The sequence below is a fragment of the Ischnura elegans genome, chromosome 1 (genome assembly GCF_921293095.1).
Source record: "Ischnura elegans chromosome 1, ioIscEleg1.1, whole genome shotgun sequence".
In the NCBI taxonomy this organism is placed as follows: Eukaryota; Metazoa; Arthropoda; class Insecta; order Odonata; family Coenagrionidae; genus Ischnura; species Ischnura elegans.
Genome location: NC_060246.1, coordinates 142,912,248 through 142,935,236, shown reverse-complemented (window position 1 = coordinate 142,935,236; position 22,989 = coordinate 142,912,248). Strand labels below are relative to the sequence as shown.

At 38.0% G+C, this 22,989-nt stretch overlaps 1 protein-coding gene across 2 annotated transcripts in view; it reads left to right on the top strand.

Moving 5' to 3' along the window:
* The window catches only part of LOC124171366 (tubulin-specific chaperone D), a 73,159-nt gene extending 51,076 nt beyond the window's left edge, over positions 1–22,083 (top strand). For both annotated transcript variants that reach the window (XM_046550544.1, XM_046550537.1), the window contains exons 7-18: positions 262–494; positions 588–727; positions 2,701–2,806; positions 3,106–3,283; positions 4,424–4,582; positions 5,160–5,357; positions 7,096–7,275; positions 8,080–8,213; positions 12,826–12,977; positions 13,515–13,710; positions 20,221–20,579; positions 21,609–22,083. In XM_046550544.1, coding sequence (XP_046406500.1) covers positions 262–494; positions 588–727; positions 2,701–2,806; positions 3,106–3,283; positions 4,424–4,582; positions 5,160–5,357; positions 7,096–7,275; positions 8,080–8,213; positions 12,826–12,977; positions 13,515–13,710; positions 20,221–20,579; positions 21,609–21,870 — 2,297 coding nt within the window. In that variant the 3' untranslated portion in view covers positions 21,871–22,083. The remainder of the gene's footprint in view (positions 1–261; positions 495–587; positions 728–2,700; positions 2,807–3,105; positions 3,284–4,423; positions 4,583–5,159; positions 5,358–7,095; positions 7,276–8,079; positions 8,214–12,825; positions 12,978–13,514; positions 13,711–20,220; positions 20,580–21,608) is intronic.
* The last annotated feature ends 906 nt before the right edge of the window (positions 22,084–22,989 follow it).

Below are 22,989 nucleotides of genomic sequence, written 5' to 3'. Positions count from 1 at the left end.
ATTCCATTAATCAGCTAAATTCCTGTTCGAATCCTTTAAAGGAAATCAAAATTACTACCCAAAATATTGTGTTTCCTGCTGCATAGGCAACCGTGTCAAACATTCCCGCATTCATCGTTTAGTATTCGAGGTATTCGAAATTCGAGGAATTCGAATATTCGAGCAATGATTTAATATTCGAATTCGATATTCGAGTTCGAGAAATCTGCTATTCGACCCATCTCTAGTTTAAACCATGTTCATATCTTACACTCTCTTCAGGTCGTCGTGGATTGCTTCTCCCTTCTCGCCTGCCTGATGTTGTCGCTGCAGTATTAAGAGGCTTGGATTATGATGATGTTCGAGCACACAATTTTGCTGTTGGTGCATCTGTGAGAGATGCCGCCTGTTATGTTGCCTGGTCCTTAGCACGAGCCTTTGAGCCACCTATTTTGCGACCTCATGTGCAGACCATTGCCTCTGCATTGTTGTGTGTTGCTGTGTTTGATCGTGAGGTACAGTATGGATATTCTTCCCCCTTGACGCACATAATTTGCACCTTCCTGTTAATTGTATCATACAATAATTATATCTTTTACATTCTTCAGATAAACTGCAGAAGAGCTGCATCTGCAGCTTTCCAAGAGAATGTTGGAAGGCAGGGAACTTTTCCTCATGGCATTGAAATTGTGACAATAGCTGATTATTTTGCTCTTGGCAGCCGTAATAACAGCTTTTTGAAAATCAGGTATGGCCGTGCATTATATATTTTAATTTCAGAGGTTGTGCTTCTGGAATTAGGTGACATTTTGAAAAATAAGGGATGTTGTTCCAGTATTTATAGAAAAACTGGTGTTAGACATGTTCATTAGTTTTATGTGGAATAGTTTTATGTGGAATAGAAATGAGACAAAAAGTTGGAGATTAATGAGACTAAGTGTGGTGGAATGTGTCATGAAAATTTATTATTACATGATGGTACATGAATGGTTTCACTCAGTGGTTTAACCCAAAATCTGGTTAGGATAGTTTAGGATAGGACTCGCATCAGACTGAACTACAGGCATGTGAATTTCTTGCATTATAGGTAAGGAGGCTAGTTATTTTCTCTGAGCCACTTCACTCTTTGAATACCGTAGGCTCTCGTTATTACGAAGTTCGCGGGACCGAAAAACCGGAGGTTCGTGATAAAGAAGTTCGTCTGAACATTTCTTTTAGGAATAACCATAATAAAACATACTTCATCAAAATTTCTTGTTTCTTCAATATCTCGTACTTTTAGTTGCCCTTAAAAATAGCTTCAGACTCACGTATATTACATACGCAATTAAATTACATGCAAATATATAAAAACAAGAAACTTTATTTGGTTTCAATAGAAGAATGCGACATGATGCAATCGATGGTTGATATCTTCCCAAGTACAGTAAGTTGTCGGTATATGAATAAGATGCATTCTAAGACCTTGTTCTTAAGTTGATAAACCTATGCTAGGCATCAAAACATGTGGTTATCCTTCAGAATGCAACACTTCATTACATTTATGCATTAACTCATGATTGTGATGAGTTAATCTGCTACTGCAGCTGGAGCCAAAAAGATCACTATCCACAGGAAGGCTAGAACGAGCAAAACGCTGAACAGTTTCTGACTTCTCAACAGATAGGATGATACTTTGTTCAGATCATGCCCTAAGTGTGAGTTCCTCTACGCCACACCGCATCAAATCGGCCCTTTCGAAAGGTGCCAAATTTGTAATTTCATCCACCCTTGAATTTTTCGAATGTTCGTATCTTTGAAATTTCGTAAATTGAATGTGCGTAGGAAGAGGACAAACTGTAGGTCTAATTTACAAATGGTAATGAGTGGGTCACCATGATTCCACAGGAATGAAGCTTGTTATGTGATGTTGCATGCATACTGAAGTATCTCCTACTGAAGAAATAATCATAATTGATGCTATTTGGCACAGTGAACGAGGAGAACTTGTAGCGCTGTTATTACAACGTAGTGTAGTGTATATCCTCCTAAATGCCGTTTCTTATTTGTGGAACTTGGTAATAAAATTCTTTTTGTGACCGACGGGACCGGGACAGAGTTTCTTAATTCGGCAATAATAAATTTCATAATAACATTTCTTTTACTATAGATTGGATTGGTCTTTTTGTCGGGACTAACGATTTGCTTCGTAATAATGAGAACTTCGTAATAATATTATTCGTATTAATGAGAGTCTACTGTATTTTTGTTTTAGGGGTGTGTGAAAGTTTCGACTTAGGTTTGAGCCCAAAACTCCTTTGTGAGGAGTCCAAAGCTTTCTTTTCTACCTACTGGGTCACCACTCTCCCACCACTGGGCTTATTATTAAAAATTTTGTGTTTATAAATAAGGAGAAGGCAGCAGGTATTGAAGGAAAAAGTATATTTTGCAGGGGTTTTAGACAAGTTTTTGTTCATTTTAATTCTGAATGGCTGAATTCAATGTGAAAATAGTGGTATAAATTTTCATAATTGAAGGTTATTTTTTGGGTTATGGCCAAGATTTTGCTTGTAATTCTTCAAAATGGTTAAAACCTATACATACTATGTTTGTAGAACCACATCAATTAATGTTATTTTTTGCATTATTGATTGCAAATAATTAAAATTCATTGCCTCTTATCAATTTTTTCTGTTACCATTTCTGTTAACTCACATACTAACATATATTTCCCTTCTGTAGCTACTTTGTTGCAGGATTTGAAGAGTATAGGCGGCCTCTAATCAACCATCTAGTGGAGAGAAAGATAAATCATTGGGATGCATCCGTGAGAGACTTGTCTGCCAAGGTAACCCTAGTTATTTTGTTTTTAGGTATAATTTGACTGAAATTGACTGTGGGTGCTGAAGTATACCTTTTGGAAAACTGTAACTGACGATGATAATTTAATGTAAATAGGATAGATGCCATTGGTCATGATTGATCAGGTTTTGGTAATACTTATACATACGTATATCTGCTTCTAAAGAAGCAGATCAATGCTAAATTATGCACATTCATTGTGATTTATTGTTAATTTTGAATGGCAGGAGGATTAATGTAAGAATTAGCATTAACCCATACCTATGCTTCATTATTCTCATTCAGGCACTAGGTGTATTAACTAAAAGAGACCCATATTACATTTCATCTGATGTACTGCCTAAGGTTATGAAACGCTTTACATCTAGTCACTTGGATTGGAGGCATGGTGCAGTTTTGTCCTTGGCTGAAGTTGTGCTTGCTCTCAGTGACTGTTGTAGTGGTGAGGATTCGATTGCTCTTGGTGAGTGTTATTATTATTGATTTTTTAAAGGTGTTCTACTTATGAAGGTAGGTGTACGTTGATCATTTGGTGAATCAACCCACCCTGTTCCCCTTTCTATATTGAACTTCACTTTTGAATTTACATTGGAACTTCTTCATTCTTTCTTGTGTCAATATATTCTATTCCTCTTCCTTACCTTCCCTGCTTCCTTTTTTTTTCTCTGACATAGTTCCACGTACAGACCCTATCCTATTTTGTCTATTTCTCCTTTCAAAATTTTCTCAACTCACCCATATGTCTCATACTTGGAAGTTTCTTTTCCTCTCTATTATCTCACCTTTTTTATTGTCCTCCATACCCACATCTTGAACACTTTCAGTCTTTTCTCATCCCTATCAACAAGTCCATATGGTGAGGCCTATGCTACAGCTCTTCACTAAGAGTCTCTAATTTACACTTACACAACAATCGTCCCATCAGCTCTTTCGTCTTTAATTTATTAGCTCATTAATACTTCATTTGCTGATGCAATTCTCTTCATGATTTTTTAATGCATACTGTTTTCCATTTTCCTCTAATTTGCTGCCAAACATTTAGTACGATTTACATATTTGCTCAGTACACAATGTTTTTGCTATTTTTACTGTCAAGCCTCACGCATTGATTGCAATGCTTGGAAAATCCATGCAAAGCTAATTTCCATGTATACCGTATTGTTATTATCTACTCTTTATGTGACTCTGCATACTTTCTATTAGCACCAACTAGGCATTGAAATTTTTTCTGTTTTACAAATCATAGGATCAGTATCTTTAATTCTATGGATTTGTTTAAATGGCCAAGTGCCATCTTTTTTTAAATATTAATATGTATAGATCCTTAAAATTAGCCACTCAATGTTAAAAAAAGAAATTTTTGTTGTTTATTCTTAATGTCATTTCAGCGTGTGAATATTATTTCTATAAAAACCTTGAATTTTATTGAGTATTGATTCATAAAGAAAAATTATTTATTGTGCAATAAAATTTTTTTCTCTTATACCTATTGGTAATTCTGTCTACCCCAGTAGGTTAATGAATAGTTTACATTGTCTTGATACTGTGTTAACTTTGTCTTTCTTTATTTAATCTTCAATATACATATTATGGTTAATCTAAGGTGCCGGAGTTCTTGAAGGAGTCCAAGAAGTTGTAATAAAGGCAAAAAATTGTGGATATTTCCGTGGGATTGGTGGAGAGCTTATGTGGTGTGCTGTTTTGAAGCTTATTGAGAACTCATCTTTGGCTCATCTTCCACTCCACTCATTACCAGTCATAGGTAAGACAGGATGATTATGACTGTGGATATGTACATTTTAAATATGCACGTGTGAATAGTTATAGAGAATAGGTGATACAGAAACAAATGCAAAAATGCAATTAACTGATTGTTGATGGATTTACGCTGTCTCATTTAATTACCAGATTTGGCTTTCTCCTGAATTGTGAATTCTCTAAAGCTCCAAGGCATTTCAATTGAATGGGAGCAAAAGATATAGCAAAAGCATGACATGGAAATCAATCATGCATACAATGGATACGATCATGAATAATTTCTCTCTCTTTTTCTATTATTTTTTTGTTCCCTCCATTAGTACAGATAATTTTTGCCCTCCTTTTGTTGTGTATTTTTAAATCTGAATGTTGTTGAAATTCTAAGTGGATTGCAAATGATTGGATGCTGAGAAATGTGGTTGTTGAATATACAGGCTGTAATTTATAAAACCCACTTCCTTTTCTCTTTACCTCTATTGTGTACTCAAGCAAGATAATTTTCATGAGATATTTTATTCATGTTGTTCATTCAACTGCATTTTTTCTCTGAATGTGGATGCTTACTCTGGCTCTATGATCAGCTCAGTGGAGTGAATCCTTGGAGGAATGTTTGGTTCACAAAGAGGCATCAGTGCGGGAAAGAGCAGCTCCCACTCTTGCAGCATTTTTGACGGAGTATATGAAAGACAGTAAGGAACAGTGTACACAGCTCGTCCAGCGTCTGATCAAGGGATTGGGTGGCAGCCGTATTGAAAAGGTTGGCTCCTCACTAGCTGTGGGTAAGTAAACTTATTTTGAATCTTGTAAAATAAGATTTGTCTCTAGTGTGGTAACTGAAGAATGAACTATGTATTCTTTAAAGATATCATGTCAGTGAGCTAGAGCTATGTTTGAGGAAAATAATTAACAATAAATTTCTTTTTTATTCACGAGAGTTCTTCTTTATTATTAGCGATTTGTATCAATCTCAGAAGGTAACCAGTGTATTAAAATAACCAATAGTTATGTTGGAGCATAGTTTTCACTGTGTTAGGAAATTTCATGTTAATTGAACCTGTGTCTGCTAATTTTAAGTGCCCAATATTTTTCAGCTCTAATTCCAGCTTTTGAGTTACAGTGTTATCGCTAGTGCTGTGCGAGAGTCTCGTCTCGGTGGTAGAGACAAGACTTTCATTTCTAGGCATTGTCGGGACGAGACTCTCAGCACAGGGAGAGTCTTGACGAGACTCCCAGGTAAGGCGAGAATTTACGATGAATACCGCAATCAGTCGATGATAATACCGCAATCAGTCGATGATAGAGTTTACAAAGGTATCCCTTACGACTTTTACGGATTTATTCACACTATAAAAGTATTTTATTTAATGATTTACCCTCTGCATCCAATTTTTTTAAAGAGTGTGCATGATGCTAATGAAGTTCCCAACAAGAGATTAGGAAAAAAAATTATTTCCTTCTCCTAACCTCAATATTTAATATAAAGTTTGAATCATGGAGTGTAGGTCTTCAAATTGAAATGTAAACGTTACGATATTTCCGTTTATTTACAAACCATTATCAGGGCTTAAAATGAAATTGAGGATGTAATTTTGATATATAGACATGTTTAAGGGTTACATCAATGTTTCTTATTATAGTAATACATATAATGTAAAAGAAACATTCACTTGTAAGTTAACAAAAAAGAAGAGATCATAGTCTTATTTTATAGAATTTTATATACCTTTTTTAAATGTTTATGTATGGTAACTAAGGTTCATGGTTACCTGTCAATTTTGGTTAATTAAATAATAAAATATGCTTAAGTTGTCAATGTCAATCTTATATTACAACTATTTTTGGTTTTGGAAGTATATATCATGTCTTAAAATAATCTTTTTTTTTTTTTTATTATTTTCAATGTCTAAAATAGAAATAGTTTTATGTTTTTCGAGGAGCTGGGAGTCTCGACGGGTGTCGAGAGCTCTCGAGGGGGCGAGACTTCTCAAGTCTCATCAAGATTCTCAACCCAGGCGAGACTCACTGCACCTAGAGTCTCGTCCCATCAATGCCAAGAAATGAAATTCTCGTCTCGACCGTCAAGACTCTCGGGTGGTCGAGAGTCTCAAACAGCCCTAGTTATAGCCCATGATTTTTAAATTTACCCTGATAGCCATGCCTAAGAATAGCCATTCCATTTTCCTTCAAGTTATTGCTCTGCAGAGATCATTTTGGAATTGTATTGTGGTGGTAATGTGTGAGTTATATTGTAATTTTAATCGGAACAAGCTTAATGGTTATTTAATATGCTGGGCTCCTGTATGTGGGATTAAATAGGCATAGTATGTAATATTTGTTGGAATTTAATGTAAAAATACTTTATATTACTCAAATATTTAGTCATTGGTATTAATTAGAAATCTTTGATCGTATGATGGTATTGATGTGATAAATGGTATTGATGTGGCTGATTTTGTACTATATATTTATCTTTTTCTTTTTAAACATCTTTAATACATATCTTATTTCTCCTTGTAGGAGCAATGCCAGCATTTGCTTTTCAAGGACTTGTGCCTCAAGTTGTGTCTGCATTGGCAGCATGTGCAACTTGTTATAGTCCTCCTGAGACTGTTGCTTGGGCTGATTGTCGCAAGACTGCACTCAAATCTCTTTCAACATTGGCCTCCACGTTGAAATTGTCTCCAAATGACAGCTCAGGTAAGTGTCTCGTCTTGATTTGCTGAATTTTCTTGTGCCAGAAATGTTTGCATGGCAGCATAGGTATTGTAGGTTGACTTGCAATGAGAATTCATGGAATATTGAAGATTTTTTCAAATTGGTCAATTCAGAAGAAAAAAATTATGAGTCTAAAAATTGCATTTGTCACAAAATATGAGATTTATGTATTCTATATTGGTAGGTAGTGGGATTATTGATTTCATCCAATATCAAGGCATAAATAAGAGTACAGATCATGCCATTTTACCTGAAAGTTTTTGATCTCTCCATTCTGTGTATCCCTGGAACTCTTTTGGCTAACAATAAGTCTTGACCCTGGCATTCAGTTACCTCCCTCCTTTCCTTGTTTGCGATTTTTCTGACCCATTTTGGAGTTAAACAAAAAATTGAGTCCCAATTTTGGGATAATCTCGTGCACCCCCTATTTAATGGATTTTCTTAACATATCTTGATTTAAGTGTCATAAATGCCATTGAGGAAGAAATTAATGCTTAGCTCATTGGTATCAGAATACAGTGAGCATGGGAACTACTTGAGAAAGTCCATCTTTCAAAAAGTTGTTATGGTAAGGTTTTCATTTGACTGAAAAAATCCAAACTACATGGTTTATGTCCCATTGAAATTCAATCACATACATTGCACAATGGTAATTTGGCAAAGACCCGACTATGAATTTACTGTGTCTTCCTTCAATTTTTTCGAATTGTGTTTTTGATAACTTCTCATTGGGAATGGGGTTAACTTTTGTAGGGGTACCAATTACTCCTTTGCTTACTTTTTCAGATGATGACCAGCTGAAAGAAGAACATGCTGTTCTAATGTACAATTGCCTTCTGAAAGGAATGGAAGATTACACAGCAGATGGCACAGGTGATATTGGAGCTTGGGTGAGAGAGGCATCTATGGATGGACTTGTGGTGGGTGATTTTTGTCTCTTTGTTTCTAATGAAAACTATTATACTTTCATATTTAGGTACGCAGGGGAAAAACTTGTGATGTGTGGTATAAAGTTCTGTGTTATATTTAATTCATATGTTGTATGGGTTGGCCACACTTCGACAAACTTCATTGATTAAGTCATTAATTATTTCCTTTTTGGTAATGACACTTTTATCCTGACTTCTGTGGTCTATTTCTCCTTACACAAAATGCCAATAGTCCAGCTGAACAGAGTTTAAGATAGAGGCCTGGCTTAACACTTGAATGACTGGGGTAAGCTGTGTATCTACTATGACGGCCAGCGGCCAATTGATTTTTCGCCCTTTTCTTGCGCTCTTTTGTTCGTTTTCCCTCCATATTTTCACTAAATGAAGAAGTGTTCTGATAATGGGTTATGGTTAGGCGTAGTGTTCAGAAAAACTGAACACTGCAAAAAATATTAATTACACCATATGAAATTCTAATGTAAAATAAAAATGTCTCACTTGCATCTTTAAAAAATAAAATATTATGTTTTAAAACACAAATTGCTTTTCATAACACAAAATGCATTTCATAACACGTTATTTGTCGTATTTTTCTTAGTTAATTTCATATATCAGAGAAAAAAGAACCAGAAAAGACAGCATTAAAGTGCTACAAATTTGGTCTCAAGGTATGTACAGTAGACTCTTGTTAATACTCACAATGTTATTATGAAGTTCTCGTTATTATGAAGCAAATCGTAGGTCCCGACAAAAAGACCAATCCAATCTATAGGAAAAAAAATGTTATTACGGAATTTGCGTTATTAAAAAATTACAAACCAGTCGTGGTCTCGTCGGTTACAAAAAGAACTTTATTATGAAGTTCCATGAATAAGAAACAGCATTTATGAGGATATACACTACGCTATGGTATAATCGCTGCACTACGTTTAAGTTCTCCTCGTGCACTCTGCCCAAGAGCATCAATTATGATTATTTTTTCAGTAGGAGATACTTCAGAATGCATGCAACATCATATAATAAGCCTCTGCTCTGGAACCATGGTGACCCACTCATTAACTTTCAGAGACATGAGCATTCGAAAAATTCAAGGGTGGATGAAATTTCAAATTTGGTGCCTTTCGAGTCGGCTGCTGCGAAGCAGTGTCGTATATGTATTTGCTCACACTCACACTTTGGGCATAATCTGAGCAAAGTATCATTAAATGCATAGTGAAGTGAACAACTATTCAGCGTTTTGCCCGTTCTTCCTTCCCGTTGAGAGCGATTTTTTATGGCTCCGGCTGCGTTGCATGCCCAGCTAGATCAGATCATTACAGTTGTGGATTAACCCACGCATGTAATGCGGTGTTGCATTCTGCAGGATAGCCGCACTTTTCACCTCTTGCAGAGGTTTATCAACGTATGAGCAAGGTCTCGGAATGCATTTTGTTCATATATCGAGGACTTACTGGATTTGGGAAGATATCAACCCTCGATTGCACCATGCCACTGTGGCATTTTTTTAGTGTTCCCCCCCCCCAAAAATCTCTGGTTCCCCCCCCCCCCAGAAATTCCTCGAACTTCCTCCGAACTTATCCGCAGAACTTCTCCCGCCAAGAACTTTTCGCGCTAAGGTTTTTTCGCGCAAAGGATTTTTCGCACAAAAGGCCCCTGTAGCAAAATGCCCTGTCTCGCAAAATCCTGTCTCTGCAAAATCCTGTCTCTGGAAAATCCTGTCTCTGGAAACCCTGCCTCTGGAAACTCAGCCTCTGGAATCAGCCTCTGAAACAGCCCCGAAACAACCCCGAACCAACCCCGAACCAACCTACCTGCAATGCAAGACTTATATAGGACTACTGCGGAGAATACTTACTCCTTGGCAAGCAAGGGGAAATCGGTGCTAAGGCCTTAGTATTGCACTTGGAGTGAGAAGTTTTACCATTGTCCTATCACAACTCTCTCTCCCTCCAACACCTCACCCCAGTATCTCCTTCCCCTCCATGTGTTCCAATGAATATCCCTCTGTTTCGACTGATGTCTCCAACCCAGAAGTTGAGGGGAAAATTCTGGCTGGTATGCTGTTGTCTCAAAACCAGGGAATGGTGTTTTGCGGAGCGGCCGTTTCTGCAGGGGCAGTGACGCATCAGTGGCGCAGTAGTTGAATTCGCCTGGCTACCCCTCCACTCCCTGGAAGAATCCCTCCCCTCAAATCCTGTCTTGTCCTGAACAGGCAAGCCCTCTTCTGCTCGTGCCCTGGTCAAAGACGCATGTCTAGTGAGACATGGCAAATTTTGAGCAATTATTCGGCTGGTATTTAGCTGGTAATGTTTCCTTTGGCATCATGAATTACTATCATTGTTTTCTGTAATACTTCTGATTTTTGAATACTCTACTTTGAATAGATATCGAACGGTAATAACTCGTAAATTGTTTTTGGCTACCTTTTTCTTGTGAGCTGTTTTTCTTGTTGGAGTCTTTCCCTGATCCAGCTTGTGACCGACGGTTGGAGTATTTCCCTTGTCTGGGCCTACGTGAAAAATCAACTAGATTTACGACGTAACGTCACACCACGTTGTTCGAAACAACGAATATACTTGTTTTTTTATATTTGCGCGTAATATAATCGTGTATTTGGCCCTGAAGCTATTATGCAGTGCAACTGTAAATACGGGAGATTGAAGAGACAAGAAATTTCGACAAAGTATGTTTTTTTGCAATGATTCTTAGGAGAAAAAATTCATACAAAATTCGTTATTATGAACCTCTGGGTTTTCGGTCCTGTGAACTTCGTAATAATGAGAGTCTACTGTATTATTTTACTCTCGTGATCACGTTTTGCAAATTTTCTGATATGTTCATTGTGTTGAAACAGGTATTTGGGAGACATAGTGTAAACAAATCAGTGAAAAAATGAAATAATTTTCCTGGACTATCGAAAAACGTTCATTTTTGCGCATGTAAATAAAAAAACTTGGGATTATTGTGGAACAGAAACCGTCGTGCACAGGAGATGCCAAGTGCCGATATCGGCACTTGGACCTGAAGACATCTGGTGGAATCCAGGTGAAACTGTCATCACCCTATGACAAATAATATGGCGAAAACCTGAAAGATGGAAAGATCAACGAATCAAGATCGCCACGGTAGACTACGAGACAACCGCGGAGACAGCGCTTAGATAAAGTGACCAAAGTTGTGGAATGAGAAGCATATTTTACTCTTAAGGAGATAGAAAAGAATGATTTCAGAATGTGTCGTTATGTATATGATTTTATCGATCCTCTGAGTCTGTGCTTAAATTTGAGCATCTTAGTAAGACATTTTTTAGAAATCAAGTGCAGCGGGACAATGAGACTGACATAGGGAGTGCCGATCGTCCCAGAAATATCGTGAACGTGTTTGAATAACACGTTCAATGAGTGTGTTTTGGAAAACATCTATGGAACTTGCAGAATGGAGGAATATTGAAGGAAACTATTTGAAGAAGGGACGACCATGGGAAAGCGAGACTGCGTGCTAGCAAAGGAGTTGAAGAGGAGGTGGTTGGAAACATCCATGATCGTTTACATTTGTTCAAAAGATATACTGCAGATTCCTGATTATCCGGCTGGGGTTTATTGGAGTTGCGGATTATTCGTGCATGATTTTCACTCTCGCTCAGTTTTGTCCTCGATCTTTATAAAAAAAAAATAAAATCTGATGCAAAATCATCGGAATCACTGCATTAATGCTAGGATACACCAGGCTTATTATTTCTATTAGAATTCCCTTCGTAAAATGGAAGTGATCGCACTCTAGCTGTATTCACGGGAGCACCGTGTTCCTGTTTTCCAAGCCTCGCAGTGCGCGACCGTGCTCCGTGATCACGGATACACGTCCCGTAGCAACCCGGGCAACTTGTGCGAGACACGACTACTTGGAATGGTGCCTGATAGTGTAGTTGCTGACGTCGAGCAGTGGTTTTGAAGCATTAGTGCTAACCACTTTTCTGTATTCTTGATCACACAGCAATGGGTGTGTGGTTTTCGATACCATGTCGTACATGGATCAGTAGGAATACGAGTACAATCATGTTATCGCCACTAAAAAGATTGCGAACTGGCAAAGAAAGGTCTCATTGAATCCAGGAAGCATTCTAAAATAACAGGATAACTGCATAAATAATAATAGTATATTGTTTGTTTTAGGTAAATTATGAACATTACAAGACATTTAAGTGAAAGTTAGGGTTATCGGTTTTTTCCGATTATTCGTGCCGTCTCTCCCCATCGTTAGCCCAGATAATCGGGAGTGTACTGTAGTTGATAGAATTAGATGTAGAAAATTGTCTCTTAAGGCACTTATCTTGATTTTTCTCAGGACTTCCCTGGAAATCATACAAAGCCATGCAGTCTCATCATCCAATGAAGATACATAATTCATGGAAATAAGAAATTTGGTATTATCAAATGGTTGAAATATGCGATAACATGATTCTATTCTAAATTGGAGTATATTTGTCAACTTTTCAACTGATATGCCATTCCATGCATACCTTGCTTTTCCACTTTAGAACTGAATAAGGGTTACAATTCTATTTTATGTGCATATTGGTTATTAAATCCTCTGTGGAATATTTTAGGTCTTGACGCAAGTTGTGGTATCAACTAAACCCAGTATTCTCACAGAGGAATTAGTTGGAGAAATGTTCTCACGGATACTTCAGCAATGTGTGGAGCCAATTGGGAGGTTAGAGAACTGTGCTATCAAGGCACTTGGAGCTCTTCTCTGCATGTAGGTGAAAATTTTTAAATTATGACAACAGTATTTATTTTTACTATAGTCAATAAGCATACTGATTTTGTTGTGAAGTATGTATGTATCTTTGTTAATGGTATGCACTTTCAAAACTGAGGAAATTATTTCTGAATGAAGAACTTTGTAGCTAAGGTATTGGAAACTGTGCATTCTTTATTTTTCATGGTCAGTATGTATTATTTACCCATTTCAAGTATACTTTTTTAAATCTGCATTAATTTCATGATGTCACTGAATTCCAAAAGTCCTTTTATCTTACTTTAACATTGCCTAAATGTACAATTCTAATTTCCCATAATGTTCCCATTTCTATTTTAGTTTTTTTTTGATAATTTCGTATACACATTTCTGGTTTGAATTTTTATGTATAATCAGCCGGGCTGTTTTGCTTTATGTATTTTATAATGATCAACTATTTGTCTGATGGCTTACTTCTAAATGCCTGCAGTCATTTTTATCATGATGTGTATGCTTGTGTAAAGTAATTAATTTTAAAGTTCTATTGTGCCAAAGGGATCCTCCTGTGCCCAACATTCCTCATCGCATGGAACTCATAGATGCCATACCGAAAGAGGGCCCTACTGGACTCACCCACTACACTGAAACAGAGAGCTTTTCTCGTCTTGTCACCCTAGTGTCTCTTCCACGCTACACATATCGACTCATACTTGGCTTAATATGCAGTATTGGAAGTCTAACTGAAAGTCTGGTGAGTTAAATGTGTCTGACTTTTTTGTTGTTTAATCTTACTTTGTATTTGTAGATGTTGGATTGAAATGATCCATTAGCGTCTAGAATTTATAGTGAATAAAAACCTCAAAACTTTTTGATTTGTGAATGAAAAACTTTGCTGTTTCTACAATTTGGAACTTTATTTTCCTGACTAGTTTCGATACACTGTATCATATTCATAGGACTAGCAGTACATGTAGCGTTGCTGTGGGTTATATACCAAAAAGGGGGGGGAAAGAGTTTAAGGGGTGGGGAGGGGAAAGGGGTGGAGAGGAGATGTCTGTAGAGCGCTACATTGTTGCACTTCGCGTAGGAGGGGGGGAGAGGAAAGGGAACGTACTTAGGGAAGGCGGCGTGGGTTAGCGTCATGGGGATTATTTTTCGGGTGCGAAATTGGGATGTCCAGGAGGGGGGAGTGGAATGGGAAAAGGTGGTCATTAGTGATGAGCTCTTTCTTTTTAACTATTCTTAAAATTTCCAGTTGCTCCCTGATGTCCATTTGTGACCCTTTCTTCACACGGTGCAGCAACTCCGGGGTGAAATCCGCCTGATGTCCTCCTTCAAGGAGGTGGGAGGCAAACTGGGACATCCCCGTTTTCTTGATGTAGTCTCGTCTGTGTTCTTTGCCTCTAATGGCTAGGTTCCTCCCCGTTTGTCCCACGTATTTGGCACCACAATCACTGCATTTTAGTTGGTAAACGCCACTATGGAGGGCTGGGTTTATGGAGTCTTTGATGGGTGGAAGCAAGCTTTTTAGATTCCTGTTATTGTAGTAAGCTGGATGAATGTTCATTTCTTTGAGAAACTTTCCTATTTTAATAGAGGGTTGTCCTACATACTTCAGGCGTCGCCACGATCCTTTGTCATTTGTGGTTGAGGAGTAAAAATCCTTGATTAACATTTTTTTCCTTTTGCCTGCCAGTAAATCGTCGATTAATTTTTCAGCGTAACCGTTGGCGACTGCAATTTTTTTAATTGTGATTATTTCTGACATGAAAGCTGTTGGCTCTAATGGTACGGCTAATGCTCTGTGCAGCATGCTGTGAAACAGCAAAGTTTTTCATTCACAAATCAGTAAGATGGATTTCTACAACGTGAAGGCCTCTACTATTCAGTGCTCAAAACTTTTGTTTATGACTGTCTGGTGGATGTGCCGAAGTCATTTCCACAACTAGAAGGGCCACTACAATTTTACAGCTAATGTAAATTGCATTCCTATCCTTAGGGCGAGTTATTTTCTAATATAAAAAGGCTGATGTAGGTGTAACAGTCGCGTATTTTATTGTTTTGTCTTGGATGTTATTGAGAATTTTAAATCTACACATTCATAATTGTAAGTTTTGTTGGCCTTAGGGTCCATCAGATGCGTATGCTTTTTCATTTCTTTGTTGCATATCTTTCCCATGCATGTCATTTAGTCGCAGTTTCTTGGAGCTTGCTTTTGTTTTACTTGAGTGACGTCAGCATATTATCAACGTTATATTTTTCGTGAAATGATATGTAGTTAATATCTTTTCATATATTTCCAATTTTATTTCACATTGTTTTTATTGCAGTGCCTTGGATACACTCAATATATTCTTTCAATGACGTCACAGGCGTAACACTCAAGATGGAACTTTTTTTAAACATAGGCATTTTTAATGTCATCATTAAGAATGTGTAGCAGACTTTTTAGTGTAGATAATGAAGATATTACATTAGATGATAGATAAAGTCTTCCAAGGCAGGATCATTCTACCACCCTCCACCGTTTTCTCTTGCAGAAATAAATGTGATATGCTATTTCACATAACTTCTGCAAAACATACAGGAACAATAAACATACATCAATGGAAAATAAGCCACGATGCAGCTTTATCAGTAATTGTTTCAATTTTCAGCGGAAAGTACCAATTAATTGAATGATCACCTAAATGCACTAATTACGTATAAAAATGGCTTGTTCGGTTGTGCATTGGGATACTGATTGACAAAGCAAGGCTTTCCATGATTTTGATTCAGTGCTGCGCTTATACTTTCCGCTGTCCTTTTACTTTCTGCTGAAAATTGAAACAATTACTGATAAAGCTGCATCGCAGCTTATTTTCCATTTCTCGCGGCTGAGCTTAAAGCCACTGAGTTCGTCCACCGGGTTGCGGATGGTGGGTCAACCTTTAGATATAGAGGTTAGCTGCGAGATAAGCGAGTTCTCTCGTCAAATAAGCAGCCGTGGACAAAAAGCGGCGGTGTTCTGAGGGGGTATTGGGCTACCCTTGGGTAAGGTAGGCCATTTAAATGATATGGAAACCAGTGAAGATACCGTGACTTGGTGACTGGGGGCTGCCAACAATTATGCCTCTCATTACCCGGGGGAGAGGGCAGCAGCTCCTCTTCATATGTGCGAAGGTGGAGACCATACTGGTCGGTACAGCGACACACATTTCACTACGGGCGTGGTAACATTTACTTTAACGGCTGTAGTACTGCAATGTGGAAGGCAAGGGGAAACCACCACATTATCAACCCAAGGAGTCGCAGCTACTCCACTCAATTTATATAATGACATGATGGAATTCTCTCGGGTAAAATATTCCGGAGGTAAACTAGTCCCCCATTCGGATCTCCAGGCGGGGACTACTCGAGAGGGTACATCGGTCAAACAAGATAGAATGTTACGGATAGGAACATGGAACGTCAGATCACTTCGTACCTGCGGTAAGCTAGAGAACTTGAAGGTGGAGATGCGAAGAATGAACCTCGACTTATTAGGCATCAGCGAAATGAAGTGGCCCCAAGAAGAAGACTTTTGGAGTGGAAGCTACAGAATGATACACACAGGATCGCTTAATGATAATGCTGGAGTAGGCATAATGCTTAGAAAGAGTGCCGGGATGCGTGTCAAAAGCTACCTGCAGTTTAATGAAAGGATAGTAATGGTGAAGATAGATACTAAACCCGTAGCTACTGTAGTGGTGCAGGTTTACATGCCTATGTCCTATTATGAAGATGAAGAAGTAGAAGATGTCTACCAAGATATAGCGGAAGTTATGAAGCAGGTAAGAGGGGAAGAAAATCTTATTATTTTAGGTGACTGGAACGCTGTCGTCGGCGAAGGTCAAGACGGAATAATAACTGGGAAATATGGGTTGGGTAACCGAAATGAAAGAGGAGAAAGGCTTCTGGAATTCTGCACTGAGCACAGGCTAGTGGTTGCCAACACTTTATTCAAAAACCCCTTGCGAAGAAGATACAAATGGAAGATGCCAGGAGACCGTAGAAGATTCCAAATCGACTACATTCTAGTGAAACAAAGATTCAGAAACCAGGTGAAGGACTGCAAAAGTTATCCAGGGGCAGATATCAATAGTGACCATAACTTAGTTATGATGAAATGCCACCTTAAATTTAAGAAATTGAAGAAAGCCGTGAAAAATACATGGCAGGTTGAAAAACTGAAGGAGGTTCAGCATCAACTGGCTTTTAAAGAAGCTGTAGAAAAGAGAATAGGGGAGGATACGACCAAAAACCAGTGGAAGAGAGTTGGAAAACCATTAGAAGTGGTCTGCAGGCAGCAGCTGAGGAAGTTCTTGGTAAAAGAAGAGTCATTATGAAAAAACCATGGATCACGCAGGAAGTAATATCTCTCATGGAAGAAAGAAAAAAACACAAGGCTGCGAAAACAGAGGAAGGACAGAATTGTTACCAGAGAATAAGGAACAAAATATGTCGTAAAGCGCAGAAGGCTAGAGAAACGTGGATGAAAATATTTGTGAAGAAGTACAAAACAATCTTAAACATGGAAAAGTAGAGGCCGCCTATAGGACAGTTAGATACCACTTTAAGGAAAGGAGCGTAAGGTGTAATACCCTAGGGACAAAAACAGAGATCTAATGATTGAAAACAAAGACAAAGGGAAGAGATGGAAGGAATATTTGGAAGATTTGTACAAAGGAAGCAGCCTAAGAACGAATGCTATCGAAAACGAGAGGGAAGTGGATGCTGATGACATGGGAGCCCCAATTTTAAGATCAGAATTTGATGCGGCTGTAAGAGACCTTAGGATAAATAAAACATCTGGTATTGATGATATTCCTGCAAAGCTAATTATAAATGCAGGAGAGAAGACGTTGAACCACCTGTACAAAATCATTACTGAAATGTATTTGACAGATGAGATACCAAAGGACTTCAAGAGGAAGATTATAATCCTTATTTCTAAGAAGAAAAGAGCGGAGAACTGCAAATATTTTAGGACCAGAAGCCTAACCACACATGCGTTGAAGATACTGACAAGGATCGTCTTTAGAAGAATAGAACGAAGAGCAGAGGAATATTTGAATGAGGACCAATTTGGATTCAGAAAAAACAAAGGCACAAGGGAAGCAATATTGGCCCTTAGACTGCTCGTAGAGAAGAGAATGGAAAAGAACAAGCCAACGTTCGTTGCGTTCGTGGACTTAGAGAAGGCTTTTGACAACGTGGATTGGAGCACAATGCTTGGAATCCTAAAAGAAATCGGGGTTCTTTACAATGACAGAAGAATCATCCACAGTTTATACAAATACCAAGTAGCGGTCATAAAATCAGAGCCCAGATGTGAAGAAGCAAGAATTAGGAAAGGAGTGAGACGAGGCTGTGCATCGTCACGCGTAATTTTCAACGTTTACATTGAGAAAGCCATTAATGAAATCAAAGAAAAGGCATTGGGAGTGAATATCCATGGAGAAAAAATTAGCATGTTAAGATTTACCGATGACATAGCCGTTATAGCAGAAACAGAGAAGGATTTGAAAAATATTCTGGTTAATATGGGTAGGGTAATGAGTAGATATCAACTGAAAATAAGCACGAAGAAAACCAAGATCTTAATATGCAGCAGAAGAGAAGAAGTCAAGACTAACATTTAAATAGGGAAGCAAAAACTGATAGAGGTGGATAAATTCAGTTATTTGGGAAGCAAGATAACTAGTGACGGGAGGAGCAAGAAAGAAATCATCAGCAGAATAGCCCTGGCAAAGAGAGCATTCCACCAAAAGAAAGACCTGCTTACAGTGGGAAACTTAAATATAGAAGTAAAGAAACAATTTATAAGAACTTACATTTGGAATATGCTCCTATACGGAAGTGAGACATGGGCAATGACCCAAGCGGAGAAAGCAAGGATAGAGGCCTTCGAAATGTGGTGCTACAGAAGAATGATGAAGATGAAATGGATCGACTGAGTTAGTAACGAAGAAGTCCTAAGAATAGTAGGAGAGAGGAGAAGCCTCATGAAAACCTTAACAAGAAGACGGAACAACCTTATAGGCCACATCTTGAGACATGATGGCCTGATGAAGACAATCGTCGAAGGACAAGTGGAAGAAAAGAACGGGGAGAGCTGCGTCAAACCAATCCTAGGATTGTTGACCAGTGATGATGATGCTGCGCTTATAAATTGAATAGGGTAGTTTCCTTCATCAAAGAAAACGAAAGGCATTGATTGCGATATGTTACCCACCATTAGTGTATTCATAATACACAAATTATTTGGTTTTTGAAATACCGGTTTAGACGAATGGCAAGGGTCAAATTTTATCCTCATTTGAAAAAGGCCAGATTGGCGCTCATGCGATTCCACTCCGCATGACGTCACAGGGACCTAGTTTCTACACGAGAGGATAGGAGTTATACATCGTCTGAGGTTACCAATGCATGCATGAGGCACAGAGCTAAGGGAAACATGTCTTAATAATCACCTATTAAAACTGGCTAAGTTCGGAAAGTTTTCTTCGTTTGATAAGGTAATAATAAACCTTTTTTAAGCCAAGCGCTACCATATAGCAAGGTACTCAGCTATCTGCTAGCATCCTGCGACGTATCAGCGCTAAGCCTCGCCTCAAGGTCACCTCACCGGGCGGGAGGGGGAACCAGAAATACGACGTACGGAGATATTTCCCGGCATTCATACTTAAGCGTCGCGTTTTCGCGCGCTTGAAAATTTTCACTTTTCATTTAATCGCGAAAAATAGGTGTTGTCATTTAAAAATCTAAAAGCGTGAAATACGTACTCCAGGAGTAATAATCTTTCGATTAAAGCAATAAAAAAATTATAGGAAACCACCCTATTGCTAAATTGTTATTAAGATAAAGAAAACATTGCATTTCCTGTGGATTTATGCCTCTAAATTTATCGGATAGAAATATCTCTGTCGCCAAACCAATTGTATTCCTATGTAAGTGTTGATACAAAATAGGTTTATTGGCTATTATTTGCTCCACCTCCGATAAAGCAACTATTTGCTACAGTGAGTGTTTATTTGAGCGCCGTAGGGTCTCGTTTTATCGATGTTACACTGTATATCATCTCCAGCTTTTCCTCTTTTCACTGTCATTCTTTTTTATAATCTCCTCCTCTCCTGCCTTTAATGGTTCATATGGCACTGTCTCTTTCCCAATTCCAGCTTTTTATTTTTATATTTTCATGTTCATTACTAACTACTGTTCATTACGTTGCATTTTTCAGGCTAAAAAGTCGATTGAATCATTGGCCAGTCACCTTCAGACATTACCCTTTGGCACATTGAAAAAAATCTGTGATGAATTAGTGAAAGTAGCAGATGACCATAGCAATTCTCAACGCCTCTCTCTCCCTATTCTACGGAGCTTTGAGCAGATTATTGGTTCTGGAGCGATCAGTCCTGTTCTTTTAGCACCTGTGGATGAGGAAAATCAGGAAAGTATGTCATCATCCCTTCCTTCCCAAATTCTGCGAATTGTACGCAAGGAAATGTTGAATAATCCTACTGTATACAAGCGAATGGCTGCCGCTGGTGTACTCTGCCAACTTCTTCAGGCTGGAATACCACCTGATGTGTCTAAAAAGTAAGTAACCAGTTCATATTTTAGATTTAATTCCGTGGAGTTATGGTTGGGAAATTGGAAATGGTAATATTCCGCCTGTAGCAAAATTTATTTTTTCCTAGATTTTGCTTTTTCCTGTGTCTTATAATACTCCGGCGTATCTAGATGACACAAATTTCCATGGAACTTCTATTTTTGATTTCTCTGTTAAATAATTTGTTCCAATCAATAGAACTTATTCTTTCTTTATTATGTCTGAACATATACATACATATTTTACTTCCTCTTAAATCATGAATCATCCTCCTCTATTTGCTCACTCTGCTGATGAATATATCAATGCTAAGTTTTAGTTCCAAGATTTAGTGGTCTTGCTATGTATTTGTTATTCAATGAGTGATCCCTCATGAAGTTCTGCACACCTTGCCTCTATCAGCTACCACAGGTGGCAGTAACTTCGATTATTACTACAAAATTCATAATTTTGCCTCCTATGTACTATCCTTGCTTCAGGAAATTAATGCAGGCGCATGGGCTTTCCTGCTCATGTGAAAACGTTACCTCTGGTCTCTCAAAATTACTTGAGCATTAATTCACCATCAATGAATAAACATTGCATTAATTTTAACAGGAAAAACTTGAATTTGGTTCATGTTGATGTTTGCATTTTACGAATTCCGCTCAAAACCTTAAAAATCAGACAAATTAGCTTATCCCTATAGTATCTCTAGTTCCCTTTTGCTCAGAATCTTATGAAGAAATATATTTCCTGGATTACAGTAAAACTTTCATTTCATGTAGTTTGAGGGACCAAAATGTGGGCTTAGTATGAAAGACCAAGAGTCAGTAAATAGGTGAGCGTTCTCATAGTGGATATATGTATGAAAAATCAAGCTGTGTAAAATCAAACTTTTACTAAATAATTAATTGTAACTCATATTTTCCTCAATCAAATCCTCAAAAATTTTGAGCAGGGCTACATACGGAGCTCATACAATTCACTTTTATCTGCTGGGGGTGAACACCATTTTGTTGTTTCATCCTCTCAAGGTGCCTCTCACTGCTTGCTGTTCTCCTTGGCTGTGGTGCATCGCGAGCCAGAACAGCCACGGCTGCGCTGCTGTATGAGGCTCTTTTGGTAGCGGGTGAGGAGAGTTTTGGTGCATCTGTGGATGAGGCACTGTCTCTCCTCGCAGAGACGGACTGGGCATCTCCAAACATGTCTGCAGTCCGAGAATCTCGTAACGCTTTCTGCCAACACTTGGGCCTTCCCATTCCACGTTCTGCTGCTGCTGGTCCTAAGCCCTCATAGTGCTTGCAAAGGACTGAATGATAATCATTTTCAATGCATTTATAGTGATGGGGAAGGATCATGATACAACGCTTTATTCTTTCATTAATTTAAATTAATACTCTTTAATTCATGCAGTGATATTTGGATCTGAATGATGATTTTCAGATTGTTATTGATTCTATTTTGCTATTTGTTACTAATTTAATAAAATTTTACCAGAATGGACTTATATTAGAACGTGTTTGAATTCATTATTGTGTCCAAAATTGAGTGTATTGAATATAAAAATATCCTTTTTACCGCGTTTATATCAATTCACTTTCTTGATTTTGTTTGTCTGATCAGGCAAAATCATGCGACTAAAATTTAACCCACTTCCTGATTAGCTATCAACTCGAAATTTTCAGTGATGATCATAACAAGATGACAATGTATTCTTACAGCATTCCTAGGTCCTCATAGGTAGTAAGAGCCACAATTTTCGACATTAGGGTAGTTTCCTTCATCTAAGAAAACGAAATGCATTGATTGCGATTCGTTACCCACCATTAGTGTATTCATAATATATAAATTATTTGGTTTTAGAAATCCCAGTTTAGACGAATGGCAACAGTCAATTTTAACCTCAGTTGAAAAAGGCCAGATTGGTGCCAATGAGATGCCACTCCACGTGACGTCACAGGGACCTAGTTTCTATACGAGCAGATAGGAGTTTTACATTGTTTGTGATTACCAATGCATGCATGAGGCACAGAGCTCAGGGAAGCATCTCTTAATAATCGCACATTTAAAATACCTAAGCTTGGAAAGTTTCCTTCGTTTGATAGGGGAATAATAATCCTTATTTAAGCCAAGTGCTACCTGCTAGCAGTCTGCGTCGTATCAGCGCTCAAGCCTCACCCCAAGGTCACCTCACAAGGTGGCAGGGGGAACCAGAAATACGTCACACGGACTTTTCCCATCATTCTTACTTAACCGTCGCGTTGTCGTGCGCTTGAAAATTTTCACTTTTCTTTTAATTGCGAAAAATAGATATCATCATTAAAAAATCTAAAAGCCTGAAATACGTACTCCAGGAGTAATAATAATAATAATAGTTTTATTAGCCAAAAGAACCAATACAAGTAAGTAAATGGT